At 39.4% G+C, this 18,769-nt stretch overlaps 1 protein-coding gene across 1 annotated transcript in view; it reads right to left on the reverse strand.

The window, feature by feature from the left end:
• The window catches only part of LOC106142296 (CUB and sushi domain-containing protein 3), a 33,484-nt gene that overhangs the window by 2,795 nt on the left and 11,920 nt on the right, over positions 1 to 18,769 (reverse strand). The window contains exons 3-9 of the mRNA XM_060953827.1: positions 13,908 to 14,120; positions 7,937 to 8,369; positions 6,134 to 6,342; positions 5,643 to 5,819; positions 4,574 to 4,753; positions 2,061 to 2,240; positions 366 to 688 (exon numbers count right to left, since the gene is read on the reverse strand). Coding sequence (XP_060809810.1) covers positions 366 to 688; positions 2,061 to 2,240; positions 4,574 to 4,753; positions 5,643 to 5,819; positions 6,134 to 6,342; positions 7,937 to 8,369; positions 13,908 to 14,120 — 1,715 coding nt within the window. The remainder of the gene's footprint in view (positions 1 to 365; positions 689 to 2,060; positions 2,241 to 4,573; positions 4,754 to 5,642; positions 5,820 to 6,133; positions 6,343 to 7,936; positions 8,370 to 13,907; positions 14,121 to 18,769) is intronic.

The following is an 18,769-nucleotide window of genomic DNA, read 5'->3' on the forward strand; positions in this document are numbered from 1 at the left end:
CATAAACATATCTTTTACTTAGTAATTAGAATAGGACCACTCAATCTCTTTGCCGTGAAAGTCGTAAAAGATGACTATGATAATAAGCAGGTTCTTTTACCTAGTAGCTACAACAACATATTGATATTGTGAAGTTGACGTTGTTGTAGAAAATGCTGCAGTGCAGTTTGTTACCGCTTCTTCTGCACTGACGCCTTGGAAGCGGCAGTAAACTTAGTTTTAAGTAATTTATTTGAATTATTTATCCAGACGAAGTTACCTACCAGTATCAGGACCCACTGCATAATCGTGGTCAGAAACCAATTTCTATTGATTATACCTTACGTTAAAATCGTTTTAAATTTGTTAATGTCATTATCAATTACCTGATTCTCTCTTGGATGGCTAGCCACGATGATATGCGGGACGTGGCTCGTAGGCGACTCTTGCGCATCGCCCACCGTCACCTTTCTTTCAGGTGGTCTTTCATACACTTTCGTTGTGGTCCGTTCTGTCGTGGTCTTCGGGCGTGGCCGTTTAGACTCAGGGGGAACGAAGGGCGCGGGGGACGAGGGGCGAGGAGCCGGTCTTCGTGACGGTAAGACTAAGCGAGGGGTAGTGGGTAACGTAGCGGGGGGAGGGGTGGTTGTAGAAGGTGTAGCGGTGGTTGAAGTGGTTGTGCTTGATGTCGTTGTGCTGCGTTCTTCCGCTAAAAAAAGAATAATGGAATGTGATTTACATAAATTTGAAAATAAATTGCCGTGTGGTTCCCGGCATTAATAGTAGTTTAATTTGAACTTAAATCAAAATTTCAGTACACTCTGTACATAAATCTTTTTAAAATTGGCAATCCATAATATATATATATATATTTTTTTTTCTTTTTTCAATATTAAATCTCATAAATATATAAATCTCCCGTGAACAATGTATTCTCCCGTCCACATTCTATTCTAAGTATAATTTAATATTGTGAAGTTGACGTTGTTGATGAAAATGCTGCAGTGCAGTTTGTTACCGCTTCTTCTGCACTGACGCCTTGGAAGCGGCAGTTAACTTAGTTTTTAAGTAATTTATTTGACGTCAACCAAGTTGTTAAACCATACGACAATTATTAAGCGATATAATAATATCCTATAATAATGAATGTGCCGTGTGGTTCCCGGCACTATTACAGTGCCGTGTGGTTCCCGGCACTATTACAAAAAAGAATAGGACCACTCCATCTCTTTCCCATGGATGTCGTAAAAGGCGACTAAGGGATAGGCTTATAAACTTAGGATTCCTCTTTTAGGCGATGGGCTAGCAACCTGTCACTATTTGAATCTCGGTTCTATCATTAAGCCAAATAGCTGAACGTGGCCATTCAGTCTTTTCAAGACTGTTGGCTCTGTCTACCCCGCAAGGGATATAGACGTGATCATATGTATGTATGTATGTATGTATAATAATGAATAAAAAATTTTGAATTTTTTGAATTTGAATAGAATATAGAATCAGGTCCACTCCATCTCTTCCCCATGGATGTCGTAAGAGGCGACTAGGGCTTATTAACTTGGGATTCTTCTTAAAGGCGACAGGCTAGCAACCTGCCACTATTTATGTCTTAGTTCTATCATTAAGCCAACAAGCTGAACGTTGGCCATCAATCCATCTTTTCAAGATTGTTGGCTCTGTCTACCATGCAAGGGATATAGGATTATATGTATATTGTACCTAATTAAAATTTTTAATGATACCTTCCAGCAAATTTATTCGACATGAAATGTTTGTAATTTGTTCAAGCAGTAGGTATCTATGTAGTAAAAATATTATGCCAATATTTCATAGAAAGAGAAGGCTCTCAAAACTAAAAACACAAGTTTCGAACTTGCTTCTAGGCTAACGCAATCTGTGTAATTTGTCCCGTATGTACATATTTATTATTATTATTTATTAGATAGGATAGGCTTACAAACTTGGGATTCTTTTTTTAGGCGATGGGCTAGCAACCTGTCACTATTTCAATCAGTCTTTTCAAGACTGTTGGCTCTGTCTACTCCACAAGGAATATAGACGTGATCATATGTAATATTTTTTACCTATACAATGAGGTGCCGGCTTGTCCCACACTCCGGTGGCGAGACAGGCTATCCTGCGGGATCCTTGCAGCTTGAAGCCCCGGAGACACGCGTACTCAGCCACGGATCCAAATACCGAAGTGTTCTGAGGGAGGGAGACGCGACCGTTCGGGATCTGGGGCGGGTCTTCGCAGTGGATCACTGTGTAAAGATGGTTGTATGTTGGTAATAATTTTCCTGATTTGATTTCCGTTATAGTATCGTATAGCAGTTTGTTAGCGGAGAAAAAAAAGTAAAACTAATAAGCGAACGAGTTATAGAAATAAGTACGAAACATTGTGGAAGTGCTGCTTATATTCTGGACACGCTACCGCGTCAGTTTTTCGCGCGTTAAAAACGGAGTCTCGCTTGCCATTCTACAGGGGTTGGATATTTTGCATCCATCCTATCCATAATCACAGTAAATGAGAGGTCAAATAGGCTATTTTTTTGGCAATGTCCACAGAAGCGAACCATTAACGATGGCTAATTTGTCAATAGGTACCTATGTTCCTAGTTTTTTTTTTAATATTTTGTATAGCAGTAGCAGTATGGTGACATCTCTACGCCACAAGTCCCAACAAAAAAATCGCGCGACGCTGTCACTCAAAATTGTATTGTAACATTGAAAATTAAAAGAAGTGAAATAACTCTTGTCACGTTGTTATTTCAATTCCGCTCAGAGAAAGCTCGCTTCATGTGAAAAACGTCGCGTTCCCATACGGGAGAGCGACCGCACAGAACACAGTTAGGTGCAGAAATTAAGCAGCGAAGACCATACAAAATGTTCAAAGACCAAAAAGATATATGTTCATGTTTCAATTTCTTTGAATCGTTTTATTTTATTTCTCGTTAAAACTTTTATTATGGCTCGAAATACAAATGAAAGCGATAAAAATACTTTGTCAGACCAAAAAGTGATAACGACTTTGTACGGAATGACACTAATGCAATTCCGTACAAATACGTTAGACTCGTTTAATGTCGTACAACTCGCACTATTGTTAAAATCATTGTTTTAAGTCAATAGTTCCCGAAACCGACGAACTTGCATGATAAGAGTTATGAATATGGATGAAGCGAAAGCAGTATGCAGGGATCGTGACAAGTGAAAACATATAGCCTCTACCTACCCCACCAGGAAAGAGGCGTCATTTTTGTATGTTGTTTTATTAATCATAAATTCCATAAGATGGTATGCTTACTTTAACACAATAAATAACCCACAGATTAACTCAATTGGCCATATACCAATATGAACCAAATAGCCTTTGAACCGTCGATTTGCTGCCAACTTCACTTAATACCTATTTAGACAGCCTCTGTGGCGCAGCGGTAATACTCTAGTCTGTGACATCGGATGTTTATCTATCTAAGTATTTATTATGAAATAATAGTATCGTTCGAGTTAGCACCTCATAACACAAATTTCGAACTTACTTCGAGGCTAACTCTATCTGTGTAATTTGTCCCGTATTATATTTATTTATTTCTACACCTTCGTTGTTCCATCAAACTATCAGATGGCGGTAATCGTCGCGTTGCCGCTAGGAGGCGATAGCATCACGTTTCTAGGTCTGATTGTGAAGGAAAGCCGACTCCCATTGACTTGTGACATGGTGTCACGGTACGGACTTGAGAAACAGCCGTCCAGATTATCTTTATACCATTAAGTGATAATATCGTACGACAAATTGATCAATTTGTGTTTTTAGAATAATGATAACGTTTCATATTATTTGGTAAAAAAATTATGACTTTAAATACACTATTCTACCACCAATGGCTCCATCGACCGTCCGGTTATCTATACTAATATTATAAAGCTGAAGAATTTGTTTGTTTGTTTGAACGCGCTAATCTCAGGAACTCCTGGTTCTATTTGAAAAATTCTTTTTGCATTGAATAGACTATTTATCGGCTTTATGCTATATAACATCACGCTGCAACTATAAGGAGCAAAGAAATAATGGAAAATGTGAAAAAGAAAACGGGGAAAATTAATCATCCTTGAGGGCTTCAATGATGCCCAAAATAACTCCTCCTGTTACAAGCTCTCATATAAGACATTACTTCTAAAGAAGACTGTTATCCATAAGAACGCCTATTACCTACATCTTTACCTACGTCTTTTCTACTCGGAGAGCTGGTTCCACATCGATAGCATTCAGGTAACAACGAAACAAAACACTAGCGATGATGTATATCAGTCCCTATAACTATTCCTATCTCTAACCTTATTATTATTAGCCGTGTAGTTCCCGGCACCAATGGAAAAAAGGATAGGACCACTCCATCTCTTTCCCATGGATGTCGTAAAAGGCGACTAAGGGATATACTATTAAACTTGGGATTCTTCTATAGGCGATGGGCTAGCAACCTGTCACTATTTGAATCTCAATTCTATCACTAAGCCAAACAGCTGAACGTGGCCTAGCAGTCTTTTCAAGACTGTTGGCTCTGTCTACCCCACAAGGGATATAGACGTGACTCACCTTCGCATCTTGGTGGTGGTCCATTCCACCTCTCGTCGATATCGCAAACCAATCGTGACCGTCCCGCCATCTCGTACCCGACATCGCAAGCGTACTGCACGTGTGATAAGTAGGACACAGACCCGTTGATCAGGGAATAGGATCCGTGGGCTATCTCGGCGGGGAAGCCGCATTCGATACCTGGGTAAGTCAGTCGTTTGTAGGACAAACATCATATAACACACTTGACGGCCTCTGTGGCGCAGCGGTAGTACACTTGTCTGTGTCACCGGAGGTCCCGGGTTCGAATCCCGGTCAGGGCATGATGAGAAAAGAACTTTCTCTGATTGGCCTGGGTCTTGGATGTTTATCCATATAAGTATTTATTATAAAATAAAGTACCTATCGTTGAGTTAGTATCTCGTAACACAAGTCTCGAACTTACTTCGAGGCTAACTCAATCTGTGTAATTTGTCCTATATATATATATATATATATTATTTATTATATTAATACACTTACAACTATGTTATTTGGACTAATCGATGATTTATCAAGGAATTTTATTTAATGTGGTAGATGTAGTGAAAAACGGCTTGAATTGTTAAGTTCACATTCGAAAAATGCAACAGTCATTAGTCACCATCATCCCAGTTTTACTGTTATCAGGGCCACGTAGGTGAGACGGGAGAAATCTTGGAATGTTAGGTTATAGGGGGAAAAAATTGAACCGCGGTACATGCGCTAGGTGGATGATAATTATGCAGACGTTTAGCAAAGTTGCCGTTTATGTGCCGTGTGGTTGCCGGCACAAATACAAAAAAGAATAGGACCACTCCATTTCTTTCCCATGGATGTCGTAAAAGGCGACTAAGGGATAGGCTTACAAACTTGGGATTCTTTTTTAGGCGATGGGCCAGCAACCTGTCACTATTTGAATCTCAATTCTATCATTAGGCCAAATAGCTGAACGTGGTCATTCAGTCTTTTCAAGACTGTTGGCTCTGTATACCCCGCAAGGGACGTAGACGTGACCATATATGTTAAGCAAAGTTTATTCTATTATGGACGCTGTCAAAACAACACTTACGTTTACAAACTGGCGGGAACTCGTCGTAAAAGCCAGTATCCAGACAGGTCCTGACCGTGGGTCCCACGAGCAGATGTCCCTCATCACAAGAGTACTCCACTGAAGCCCCCACTTCGAAGCTCTCCGTGGTCATGGTCGAGTTAGGCGGCTGTTCAGGCCTACCACACGCTTTGGGTTCTGTGGAACATATAGTTTTCTAAGAACCAGAAAATTGGACATCAAAAATCATTCGCCACAGCGCAATCAACTTAATAGGAAAAATACATAACCCAGAACTTATAGGTAGTAAAGAAAGAGCGCGCTGTCAAAGACATAAAGTCCAGAACAGCGCATCACTTTCATTACTCGGGTCGTTGTTGGAACCCAAACGGAAATTTGGTAGACCCATTGGTTGATATCCCATCAATGAAATCAGAGTTCGCAATGCAATTCGCACAGAATAACACAATGATTCAAGTTCGCAATGCTGTACCAACTAAAAAGAGACTTACGATGCTGGCATATGTAGTTCAGTCTCGCCTGGCAGTCGGTGTCTGCCCACAGCCAGCCCTTGCTCCCGTCAAACCTGGCGCAGTCCTCGGTGCCCCCCGGGGCGTTCCAGAAGGACACTGTGACGTCATTCCCGTTGACCCACTTCCAGTTGGTGGGATCCTGGGGGTCGCGGACGGCTCCCATCCAGTATTGGCTGCTGCTGTCGCTTCTGTCGAACACATTCGGTGGTCAATTCTGGTAATGCTGGTATATCGTCTAAAAATATCAGCTATGGAATTTGCAGATTGCGAAGTTGAAAATAATGATGGAATTAAGTAGCTTATATAAGTGTTTATTAAAGGTTGTTAAGGAAATATCGGTTTCTTGATTGATAGTAAGTAGCAGGTTTTTATAAAAATTCTCTTATTCTCTCTGTTATTTAGTTCATAATTGAATTTATTTAAAATATTGATTGCATTGAAAAGAGACTCGCTACAATTCGCATGGCCATAGGTACATATATTAAAACATTGTTCAAATTCAAAATATTGAGACGCTTATTTTCTTGGGTTACCAACATTTGATACCTACTTAAATATATGATATAAAAGAACAAATATATAAAAAGGGAAGTAAAAGTTTGCTTTGTCTAAGTTTATGAGTCGACGTGCTTCCCAGCCGGTGGATGTTAAATGGTACACACTGCTCACGAGATAAATTATGGGCCACGTCCTATAAACCACCAAGGCGAGGTGGCTCCCCGCACATGAGACTTCCACGGCGGCGCGGCGCTTAACGGACTTTGACGACAGGTGGTCCTGCCGTTTCGGAATGCGTGACGGATCTGTAATTCTGTTATACTCTGCGAAAACTCCGCTTGGTGTTTGCGTATATGACGACAGAGGTTCATTCGTTACGTTCGTATTATGAAATAACTTCAAGAAAGGCTGCTATAGATAGTTATATTAGTTAAAACAATGGCGATTTTGATCGCCAAATTTTAGATAAAGAAGAAGCCGAACCATTTTTGTCAATGAAATATCAATAGTTTATGACTGTTTATGGACCTTTGTAATTTTTATTTTAAGTCAGAGAATCACCTTTTGCGTTTACTTAAATAGACAAAATTTAACATTTATTTTTTACGTCCCAATCTATCCGACATCCATGAAAGTCTTCAACTGTTATATAAAGATGATAATGAGACGCTGACGAAGCTAAGACACGCAATAAACAAATTGAAGTTGTATTGAAATTAAGAACAGAATCGTGTAAGATTTAGTGAATTGGATTGTGAACATTTCACATAATCAATAATATATCTAATACACATCAATTTCGCATTAGCTACCAGCAATCAGTCACAATACGAGAATAGATTGTAAGCATTACATACAATCTATTCTTATATTAAGATCAAGTAATTTAAATTAAGTTTTAAAGGAAGTTTCACTTCGTCCTTGTGTCTGTTCGTGGTTTAAATATTTAAAAAAAAAAACACATTTTTACACAATAATTGATATAGGTAGGTACATAATGAATGAGGAGTGTGCCAAAACGATAAAATTGAAATTAATTTCTTTTGGATACCTAATATGTCTTGAATTACCAGTCAGGTATTTTATTAAAATTACACTTATTTTATTAAATTACCAGTCAAGTATTTTAATAAAATACCAATATAATATAATAATAATAAAAATTTAATAAAATAAATTAAAACTCTTAAATAGACTTAACTAAATATCAAAAACCTCCTCGTAAACTCCTGAAAATACCACATAAAACAAAATTCGCAAGCAAAATACACAGTGCCAACTTACCGATGCCGTCTCCACAGTTCCCAACTGATGAATCCCTGGAGCGCTGGGTTGCTCTCGTCCACCAGACTGCCTCCCCTTGACCGGCAGAAGCCTAAGGCGTCTCTGAAATCCGCCGGCTGTCTATCATAAAATATGTAGCATTTCCCATTATAAGTCGCTGTGCTTCCTGGGGGTTGGTCTCTGAACTGTGGGCATCTTTCTATGGGCAGCGCCTGGTCAGTGTAAACGAAGGCTTCACAAATGGATAGCTGGCTTGGTGTTGAGGCTTCTAAGTGGACGCTGACGAAGGCCCCTGGCATGGGAGGGTTGCAAGGCAGGAAGAGAGGCTGGCCTTCTTCCAGGAATCCGGTGAAACGGTTGCAGATAGGGTTGGTGCCCAGGTCGGGGCGGTTGTTGCCCACTCTGACCACGATCACTGCGGGCTTGTTGGTACCTGGGGAAAAGTAACAATTTTAATAACATACATACATATGGTCACGTCTATTTACCATGCGGGGTAGACAGAGCCGACAGTCTTGAAGACTAAATGGCCACGTTCAGCTATTTGGCTTAATGATAGAATTGAGATTCAAATAGTGACAGGTTGCTAGCCCATCGCCTAAAAGAAGAATCCCAAGTTTATAAGCCTTTCCCTTAGTCGCCTTTTACGACATCCATGGGAAAGAGATGGCGTGGTCCTATTCTTTTTTGTATTGGTGCCGGGAACCACACGGCACGTAAAAATGTTAAGAATGGCTTATATTAAGTTCTCTATAGAGGTGAAGATGTAACCAGGGAATTACGCCAGGGGAATGATGATTATAAGTTGGGTGTGGACGCCAGGGGGATTTTGATTATCAGTTGGGTGTCTGCGGGCTTGTTGGCACCTGGGGAAAGTAACAATGTTAAGACTGGCTTATATAAAGTCCTCTATAGAAGTGAGGATGTAACCAGAGGTTACGCCAGGGGGATGTTGATATATATTGAGGGGGTGTCTGCGGGCTTCTAGGGACCTGGGATATGTAACAATGTTAACACTGGCTTATAAGGTCTCTAGAGAGACCAGGACGTCGCCGGGAGTAACAACAGGGGATGTTTATAAAGATACATACATAATATGGTCGCCTCTTTTAGGCGATGAGCTAGCAACCTGTCACTATTTGAATCTCAATTCTATCATTAAGCCAAACAGCTGAACGTGGCCATTCAGCCTTTACAAGACTGTTGGCTGTGTCTACCCCGCAAGGGATATTGATGTGATGATATGTTATGTTATATTGAATAGGTCTACTTACTTCAGAATTCAGACATAATGATGTGAACATAAAAAAATGGACTTAGCAAAAACTTTACACAGCTTTATTCCGCAAATACATACATACATAACACGCCTCTTTTCCGGTTGGGTAGGCAGAGACTAGGTACATCTTTCCACTTGCCACGATCTCTGCACACTTCCTTCGCTTCATCCACATTCATAACTCTATTCATGCAAGCTCGGCGGTTTCATACCGCAAATAAATGTCATTAAATTTATTAAACTACATACAAGCATGAATGCGCGGCTTTCTCCGCGTAAACGGCGTCTCTCATGGCATGACCTATACACGTAATACATCGTAATATTTTAATAGAGTGCGTGTACGCCGCTATTTAGACATACCTACCCGGCTTTCGTCTGAAACTTTCACTTCGAAATGCTTATTTGGGATCGCTGAGGCTTGCGACGACGCCGCGGTTAACAATTTAATATAATAATACGAATCTGTAGCTGGGTTAATCTCGGTTTGTAAACAATAGATTCGTGCAGAAGTATAACTTGTAGTAGTTCCGTGTGTTTACCGGCACCATTAGAAAAACAATAGGACCAAGAATAGGACAATAGGATGTCGTAAAAGGCGACTAAGGGATATGCTTATAAACTTGGGATTCTTCTTTAGGCGACAAGCTAGCGACCTGTCACTATTATAATCCCAAATCTATCATTAAACAGCTGAACGTGGCCTATCAGTCTTTTTAAGACTATTGGCTATATCTACCCCGCAAGGGATATAGACCTAAAAGACTGATTACCCACGTTCGGCTATTTGGCTTGACGGTAGAATTGAGATTCAAATTGTGGCAGATTGCTAGCCTATCGCCTCAAATAAGAAGTTTAGTCGCCTTTTACAACTTAATTGGAAAGAGACGGAATTGTCACTTTTTCTATTGGTGCCGGGAACCACACGGCAAAATTTACTTTACGTAACAGCACTATTGCTGTAGGTGAGTTACCTTTGGACTTCTGAATGAGACAAATGGAATCCCAAGTTGTAACAAATATTATTATTAGATACATAAAACGCATTGGAACAATTCTGTACTTTCGTTATTGTATATCGGGTGGAAAGCCGTCGCTCCATCAACGATCCGTACAGTTCAAATTTGAAAATTTTCCACGCCAATGCCCCCTTAAATGTAGACTTTCATTTCCAGTTCGATATGCTTCTATTTAGAAAACCATGAAAAATATTGTCTTGAACCGGTCAAATTTTTTGCACATTTTTCGTAACTACGAACTGTTTCGTTTTGAGTAAATAAACAACATATAACTATGAACCTATAACAGTCCAAAATAAACGGTCAGAATTTGTAGTTGCTTCCACAAAAGTGTAAAAAACAAGATAGGTACCTACGTCAAAACAATAGTTGTGAGAACCACGTGTAAACAAATTAGGTAGTATAGTACCTACCTACTATTTCTTTTTTTACGCTAGGAATCGAACCTTAGACCGAGGATTTGTTTTATCAACTTTAGCATTGCACGCGCATTGAAATAGCGATAGGTTTTTACGGATTGCTACGGAGGGTATTGTTACTTTGAAGTCTGCTACTAAACTCTTTCACTCTATGAGGGAAAAGTCGGAACAGGTGAATCACAGGGAATATTTTTAACCCGAAGTCCCATCAGTCTGAATTATGTTCGCCACCGTCTACGCTATAGTTGGGCATTAGAAAGCTAATAAAAAGCTTTTTCATTCATAAATTCGAGTTATACTTTCTAGTTAATGGTAGAGCCTTACTGCAATTAATAAAATTGATGACAGATCTAGCAGTTTATGAATTGCCTACGCCGTTACACATAAACAACGCAGTTTATAAATTGAATACGCCATTATACATATACAACGTTATAGACCTCAGTACCTGGGCGACCGAGCGCAGCTCATCTTTGGCAATGGGCTAGCAACCTTATCTGAATCTACAATTATTTCAGCTGCAAGTCGCCTTTCAGTGTTTAGAGTGTGCTAGAATTAAGACGTCATATATGTGCCGTGTGGTTCCCGGAACCAACAGAAATCTCTTTTCGTAAAAAGAGATTTCGTAAAAGGCGACTAAAGGATAGGCTTATAAACATGGGATTGTTTTTTTAAGGCGATGGGTTAGGAATCTGTCACTATTCGAATCCCAACTCATTATAAAGTCATACAGTTGAACGTGGCCTATGAGTCGTTTCAAGACTGTTGGCTATGTCTACCCCGCAAGGAGATTGAAGAAGAGAGGATTGGTAGGTGAGTATGTAAGAATGTATGTACGTCCTATATGTACGCTTGTGATTTTGGAAGCTCTTGTTTTGGCTATATCTGCTTTTAGCCAGTCAGGAAAACCTAACTCCATTTGGATTATTGTTGTTGTAAAAATCTAGTGGAAGGTAACTAGATGTTGTAAAAATAATCAACGTTTTACAACGTCCACGTGGAAGATGCTTCCGCTCCAAAGTTCCAGGAACCACACGGCACTTCATTCTTAATTAACTAGATAAGACGACCTTCCTAGCAGAGGTCGCGTTTATGGTTCGTTAGCGTTGTTATCAGTTTGGGAATTGTCTTCTCATTAACAATAGACACTACCTATAAGTCTGTGACAATGAAACAGGTTGCAGAGTTCATCAAAACATCAAGTACCTTCCCTTTAACGAGTGGGTTGGAGGGACAATTCGTTCCGCAGATCCTAGTCTGTACTGTAATAATGATGAGATTGGACTGATAGTGATGGATTTTGAACTGAACTACTGGCTACCCGTTTTAAAAGCCCTACGCAGCTTTTTAACTGCCAATACTGACACTGGCCACTCTCAACGAAATAGCTGGGAGAAAAGATATTTTTCATTGTTCTCTGAGCGAGTTTATAAGAACCACGATATATTTTGTTCTATGTTATAATCACTACATAGTATAAAACAAAGTCGCTATTTCAGTCTGTTTGTCTGTATGCTTAAATCTTTAAAATTACGCAACGGATTTTGATGCGGTTTTTTGTAACAGGTAGAGTGATTCAAGAGGAAGGTTTTTATGTATAATAACATTTATAATTTTGCACCCGTGCGAAGCCGGGGCGGGTCGCTAGTTGTTAATATTGTGTAAGAATTTAATGTAGGTATAAGGTGCTTTTTCTATCGCATTGGTTTTTATGACTGTAATGATAGAATAAGTTTTGATGAAATAAATAAATACAAATTTTCGGCTCAAAGGATATACTATTTAATGCCAGTTTGCATAAGCAGCTGTTATCAGCTGCTGCTATGTGGAGCCTAGATGATCAATGTCTGGAAGTTTGTAATACAGATCTCAAGTAGTCTCGCTTCCTTTGACCATGACGGCCTCTGTGGCGCAGCGGTAGTGCACTTGTCTGTGTCACCGGAGGTCCCGGGTTCGAATCCCCGCCAGGGCATGATGAGAAACGAACTTTCTCAAATTGGTCTTGGATGTTTATCTATATAAGTATTTATTCTAAAATCTAGTATCGTTGAGTTAGTATCTCAAGTTTCGAACTTACTATGAGGCTAACTCAATCTGAATAATTTGTCCCGTATATATGTATGTATGAATCCTCACCTATCAGAAGAGCCCAAGGTGCACAGATATAAATCTTGGATTGGGACCTCCGCAACCTTCGTCCAACCCAATTTACATGGTACCCATAAGGTGACCCATCCAGTAACCTAGATGTGCAGGTTTCCTCACGATGACCGACCGTAAGAGTTTACTATGCTTAAAACCACTATCTACGGAAGCCAGTGTTGCAGTTCTAACATATAGGATCTATCAGCGGTCACGTCACGTGCCAATGCGCACGCGCAGCCGTTCTGACACGGTTGCGCCGCGAACCTGGGAGGGACCAGTCTGGTTGGGTGCCGCAGACCATCGGGTATACATGCCAATTGGGCTGAGAAATTGGACGTTATTAAAGTTTTATAGCAATTTAACTGAAATTTCTCAATTTTTTGTACCTAGGTACTTAGAGGGTCATCTATGTAAGTATGTGTCTTAGGGATACGGTTTAAGTGACTGAAATATCAACGCGTAGCCTAAATTGCTTTCCTTATGTTGAGATTCATTTTAAATGAATTTTTCGAAATACACACGGGAATGGAAATTTATAAGATTCTCGATTAGCACGGGCGGAGACGAACTGGTACTAAATTTTTCGCAATAAACAATAAATACAAGAAATTTCTTAACAAAAAAGAAAAATAGATTTGAACAGCACACTCTCGAAATACTTCAAATTTTACATATACAAACATCTGTTTAAAAATAAACATAATATAGTTAAACAATATTAATTATAATAAAAAGAGAAAAGAGAAAAAATACTCGTTATAATTAATAAATCGTGTAAGTAATCGTCTGCTCACGGCAAAGTGCCCAGAAGGCTGGTTGCATTGCCGCTTTGAATGGTAATGCTTAATTTTTAATCGTTAATAATAGGAGATGTGGAGGGAAAGGTCGGAGTGGGAAGACCTAGACGAACGTATCTTGATCAAATTAAGGACGTCCTGGTAAAGGGTCAGGTCAAAAGTACCCGAAACCGCCGAAGAGAGTTATGAATGTGGATGAAGCGAAGGAAATATGCAGAGATCGTGGCAAGTGGAAAGAGGTAGTCTCTGCCTACCCCTCCGGGAAAGAGGCGTGATTTTATGTATGTATGTATGTGTTAATAATTGACTCACCACAACAAGGTTTCCCAAAGTCCAATCTGACCAGTTGTACCATGTAGGGCTCCAGCAGGTTGACGTACCACCAGGGCACTCTCTCCTGCTTAGTCAGGGTGCAGGTGTCAGCGCTGAAGGAGGCTGCGGTGCTGCCGTCCAGGGCGCGTTGGGGGACTCCGCCCTCGTCCGTGGAGACCTGCATCGGAGCCTTCCCGGCGGCTACGTTGAGCACTGAAACAATTTCATTATTTTTAATCCAGCAGTTCTCATAAAAGGTCAGGTCAATGGTATCTGAAACCGACGTCCTTACTTGAAGAAAAGTGATCAAATTAAGGACGTCATGGCAAAGGGTCAGGTCAAGAGTAAGTAACCGCCGAGCTTGCATGAAGAGAGTTATGAATGTGGATGAAGCGAAGGAAGTATGCGGAGAGCGGAGGGTGGTAAGTGGAAAGATATATAATACCTTTGCCTACCCCTCCTGCAATGAGGCGTGATTTTATACATGTAATGTATAGCCCGACGCGGCGTCCGCTGAAAACCTGTCAATTTGCTGTAAACAAGTTTGAAAGTAATGCTCAATAACGCACGTTACATAACTTATGAGATATTACTCGTATAATGGATATGAATCGTACCGTACTAACATGAAACAACTACCAATTAACTTGGACGCAAAAGTGTTTTTTTTTTAATTGTATGTATGTATACACACATATGGCCACGTCTATATCCCTTGCCGGGTAGACAGAGCCAACAGTCTTGAAAAGACTGAAACGCCACGTTCAGCTGTTTGGCTTAATGATAGAATTGAGATTCATAAAGTGACAGGTTGCTAGCCCATCGGCTAAAAGAAGAATCACAAGTTTATAAGCCTACCTGTCCCTTAGTCGCCTTTTACGACATCCATGGGAAAGAGATGGAGTGGTCCTATTCTTTTTTGTATTGGTGCCGGGAACCACACGGCACATACATATGTACTTGATCACTCCATACGCGGGAGCCAACAGCTTCGAAAAGAATGAAAGTCCACGTTTAGCTGTCTGCGGCTTAATGATAGGATTGAGATTTAACTAGTGACCGGTTGCTAGCCCAACTCCTAAAAGAGCTATCTAGCCTTTTGGCTCTGTCTATCCCGCAATGGATATACACGTGATTATATGTATGTATATATGTGTCTTTACACAAATGTATACACTTATTTTCAATCAAACTTCCGTGGAAATAGGTAATCAGTAACACGTACTGTCTACTTCATCCGCATAATGTCTGTACCTATATCAGGTAGGTTTTAACGCGTGACAAGTTGTCTGAATGTGGACCGATGTGAACGGTAAAAACATGAGATTTCAAGTGGACCAGTTTATTTGTAATGAAAGTTACATTTATCAGAGCTACGGTGGTTGAGTGCTAAGATAGCAGATTCATATACGACTTACTTATGTGTTCGAATCCCACTTACCTCTTTTGTTCAAGTTTAAAATGACCGATATTCAATTTGATTAATGTAAGGGATAACATTGTAAGGAGACGTGCACATTTTAGGCAACTGAAATAAGGGTTGGGTTGACTATTAAAGATTCACAGAGGTAAGATGAGAATGGAAGTTACTTCAGAGATCGTGGGAAGTGAAAAAGATGTAGTCTCTGCCTATCGCGCCGGGAAAGAGGCGTGATTTCATAAGTATACATACATATACATATATGGTCACGTCTATATCCATTGCGGGGTAGACAGAGCCAACAGTCTTGAAAAGACTGAATGGCCACGTTCAGCTATTTGGCTTAACGATAGTATTGAGATTCAACTAGTGACAGGTTGCTAGCCCATCGCCTAAAAAGAATCCCAAGTTTGAAAGCCTATCCCTTAGTCGCCTTTTACGACATCCATGGGAAAGAGATGGAGTGGTCCTATTCTTTTTTGTATTGGTGCCGAGAGCCACACGGCACTAAGTATACATATTTCTAAATAATATAATTTTATAGTTGAAAGAAAGTTTAACGTGTGTCAAAGTTCAAAGCTTTATCCTTGTTCAGAGCTCTCTAAATGTTTCTGTGCCAAGTCATTCATGAATGATTCAATATGGAAAGTGTTACTCTGAATCAGCGGTTCCAAAATAAAATTAGTAAGAATTTATTAACATTTCTATAGAATTAAAGTGAATGTTAGGATAGGATACCTAAACATTGAGAAACTTATTCTAGTCTAACTTTCATCGTATCTGCGTCGTGAAGATTTTTAACCGTCTACAATAAAAAAGTGGTTCTGAGTTTGACCTGTAGGTATGTATGTTTGTTTGTTCTTAGTATGTATATCCGCGATTGTCTCGCGTTTTGCTCAACCGATTTTTATGCGGTTTTCAGGAAGTTTTACACTTACCTAGAAGGTTTTAGAAATTTATCCGACTTCACAAAAGGAGTCGATATCGATTTGTAGTGGTTGATTTTTATTATTACGTTGAATATTTTTCAACAAACTCTTATGCCTAAATTATATTAACGTTTCCTATCAAAAATTCACATAAATTTGTCTTGTCCCATGCACTATATACAATACATGAACGCCTTGTGGTATTAAGTCCAACTGTTGTACACACAGATTAAATAAATATACTATTTACTAGATTTTGTATATTTCCTAATACTCTTAGAATGGGGATGTTATTTTAATAACTTTAACGACCCAAACGTTAAAATTGCTATAAATATAAAAGTTCGTGTCCACTTACTATATCTATACTAATATTATAAAGCTGAAGAGTTTGTTTGTTTGAACACGCTAATTCAGGAACTATTGGTTCGAATTGAAAAATTCTTTGTAGAATAGACCATTTATCGAGGAAGGCTTTATAACATCACGCTGCATCTATTAGTAGCGAAGAAATAATGTAGAATGAGAAAAAAATCGGGGAAAATTATTCATACTTGAGGGCTTCAATGATGCCCAAAATAACTATTTCACGCACGAAGTCGCGGGCACAGCTAGTTAACTATATGTGTGCGATACAATAAAAAGCGTCGCTGACCGAAGTTACAGATAAGTTAGAGATTCATAAAATTTTAAATATTTTTTTTAAAAACATAGTTACCTAGATTAGTATGAACGTTAACCGATACTCCTACTGGGCTAATTATTATAATTTACTTAACACCTTATTAGCATTCAGTCCTTAAAACTTACACCGACTAACGATATTATAAAATGTATGCGGAGGCACAGCCGAGAATATCCATATATAATTATAATTAGAAGCGTCCCACTTTCTCGGCAGTGGGCCATTGACCCCACGGGTCTGTGGGTCGGGTGACAATTTGCATGCGTCATCAAACTCGATACGAACACCATACAAGGACAGACCAACTTATTTAAGTCAAGTAGCACTTGCCAATTCAATGGTCATTTGATCGTGGCCGCTTTACATTCAATTAAGATTATTGTTATAAGTAAGTAAGTGCCGTGTGGTTCCCGGCAACAATAAAAAAAAGAATAGGAACACCCCATCTCGTTTCCATGGATGTCGTAAAAGGCGACTAAGGGATAGGCTTATATGATTACTTGGGATTCTTCTTTTAGGCGATGGGCTAACAACCTGTAACTATTTGAATCTAAATACCATCATAAAGCCAAACAGCTGAACGTGGCCTATCAATCTTTTCAAGACTGTTGGCTCTGTCTGGGCCGTCTGTGATAATCTTCGAGTTATCGATACCTACTTTGAATTAATTATGCGATAAACTTACTCATTTTTATCTGAACGCTGTAAGCATTGATTAATATATTTAGCGTGCCTTTTATTAAGGCAGTTTAAAAAAATCTGACATATAGTGATGCTGGCCATTTAAAAACACAAAAAAGAACAAACTTTTAAAAAGTTAATATCAAAACTGTTACATTCTGTAGTGGTTTACCCCAATTTAGACAGTAATTTTGGGGTTTAAAGATTATTCTCAGGCATACATACATAATTACATACATATATAATCACGTCTATATCCCTTGCGGGGTAGACTTCGCATAACAGTGTTAATACGACTATATACCACTTCTTTGGTAAGTAATACCACATATTACGTGTGTATTGTGGGGAACAATGGCGTAGTGACTAAACTTATGTTGCCTTTCTTTATAACAATAGCCTCTTTGTTAACCGCATTAGGTTTCCGAGAACAAAATACTAACTGGGTTTTCCATCTCTTTCCCATAGATGTCGTAAAAGGCGAATAAGGGATAGGCTAATAAACCGGGCGATTCTTCGTTGGGACGATCGGCTAGCAACCTGTCACTATTTGAATCTCAATTCCATCATGAAGCCAGCGTGGCCTTCAGTCTTTTCGATACTGAGTCTCTGTCTACCCCGCAAGGGATATACACGTATCAATATGTACAACTGGAACTAAAATCCAAGAGGAATATTCAACTAGTTATCTATAACCTATAACCTCTGTGGCGCAGCGGTAGTACGCTTGTCTGTGACACCGGAGGTCCCGGGTTCGAATCCCGGCCAGGGCGTGATGAGAAAAGAACTTTTTCTAATTGGCCTGGGTCTTGGGTGTTTATGTATAATAAGTATTTATTATAAAATATAGTATCGTCGAGTTAGTATCTCGTAACACAAGTCTCAAACTTACTTCGAGGCTAACTCAATCTGTGTAATTTGTCCCGTATATATTTAATTTATATACTAGTAAATTATAGTAGAATGGAATAGAATAGAATAGATTCATTTTCAAAATTAGATACAAGGTATCACTTATTGACGTCACATCACTTAAATCTAATTATAACTACTGCCGCTTTCAAAGCGCGTGTGTAGAAGAAGCGGCGGAACAAACTACACTGCAGTAAGCAATCCAGCCCTGGAAACGGGCCTGCGAAGTGTGTCG

This window comes from Amyelois transitella, chromosome Z (assembly GCF_032362555.1).
Source record: "Amyelois transitella isolate CPQ chromosome Z, ilAmyTran1.1, whole genome shotgun sequence".
Lineage (NCBI taxonomy): Eukaryota > Metazoa > Arthropoda > Insecta > Lepidoptera > Pyralidae > Amyelois > Amyelois transitella.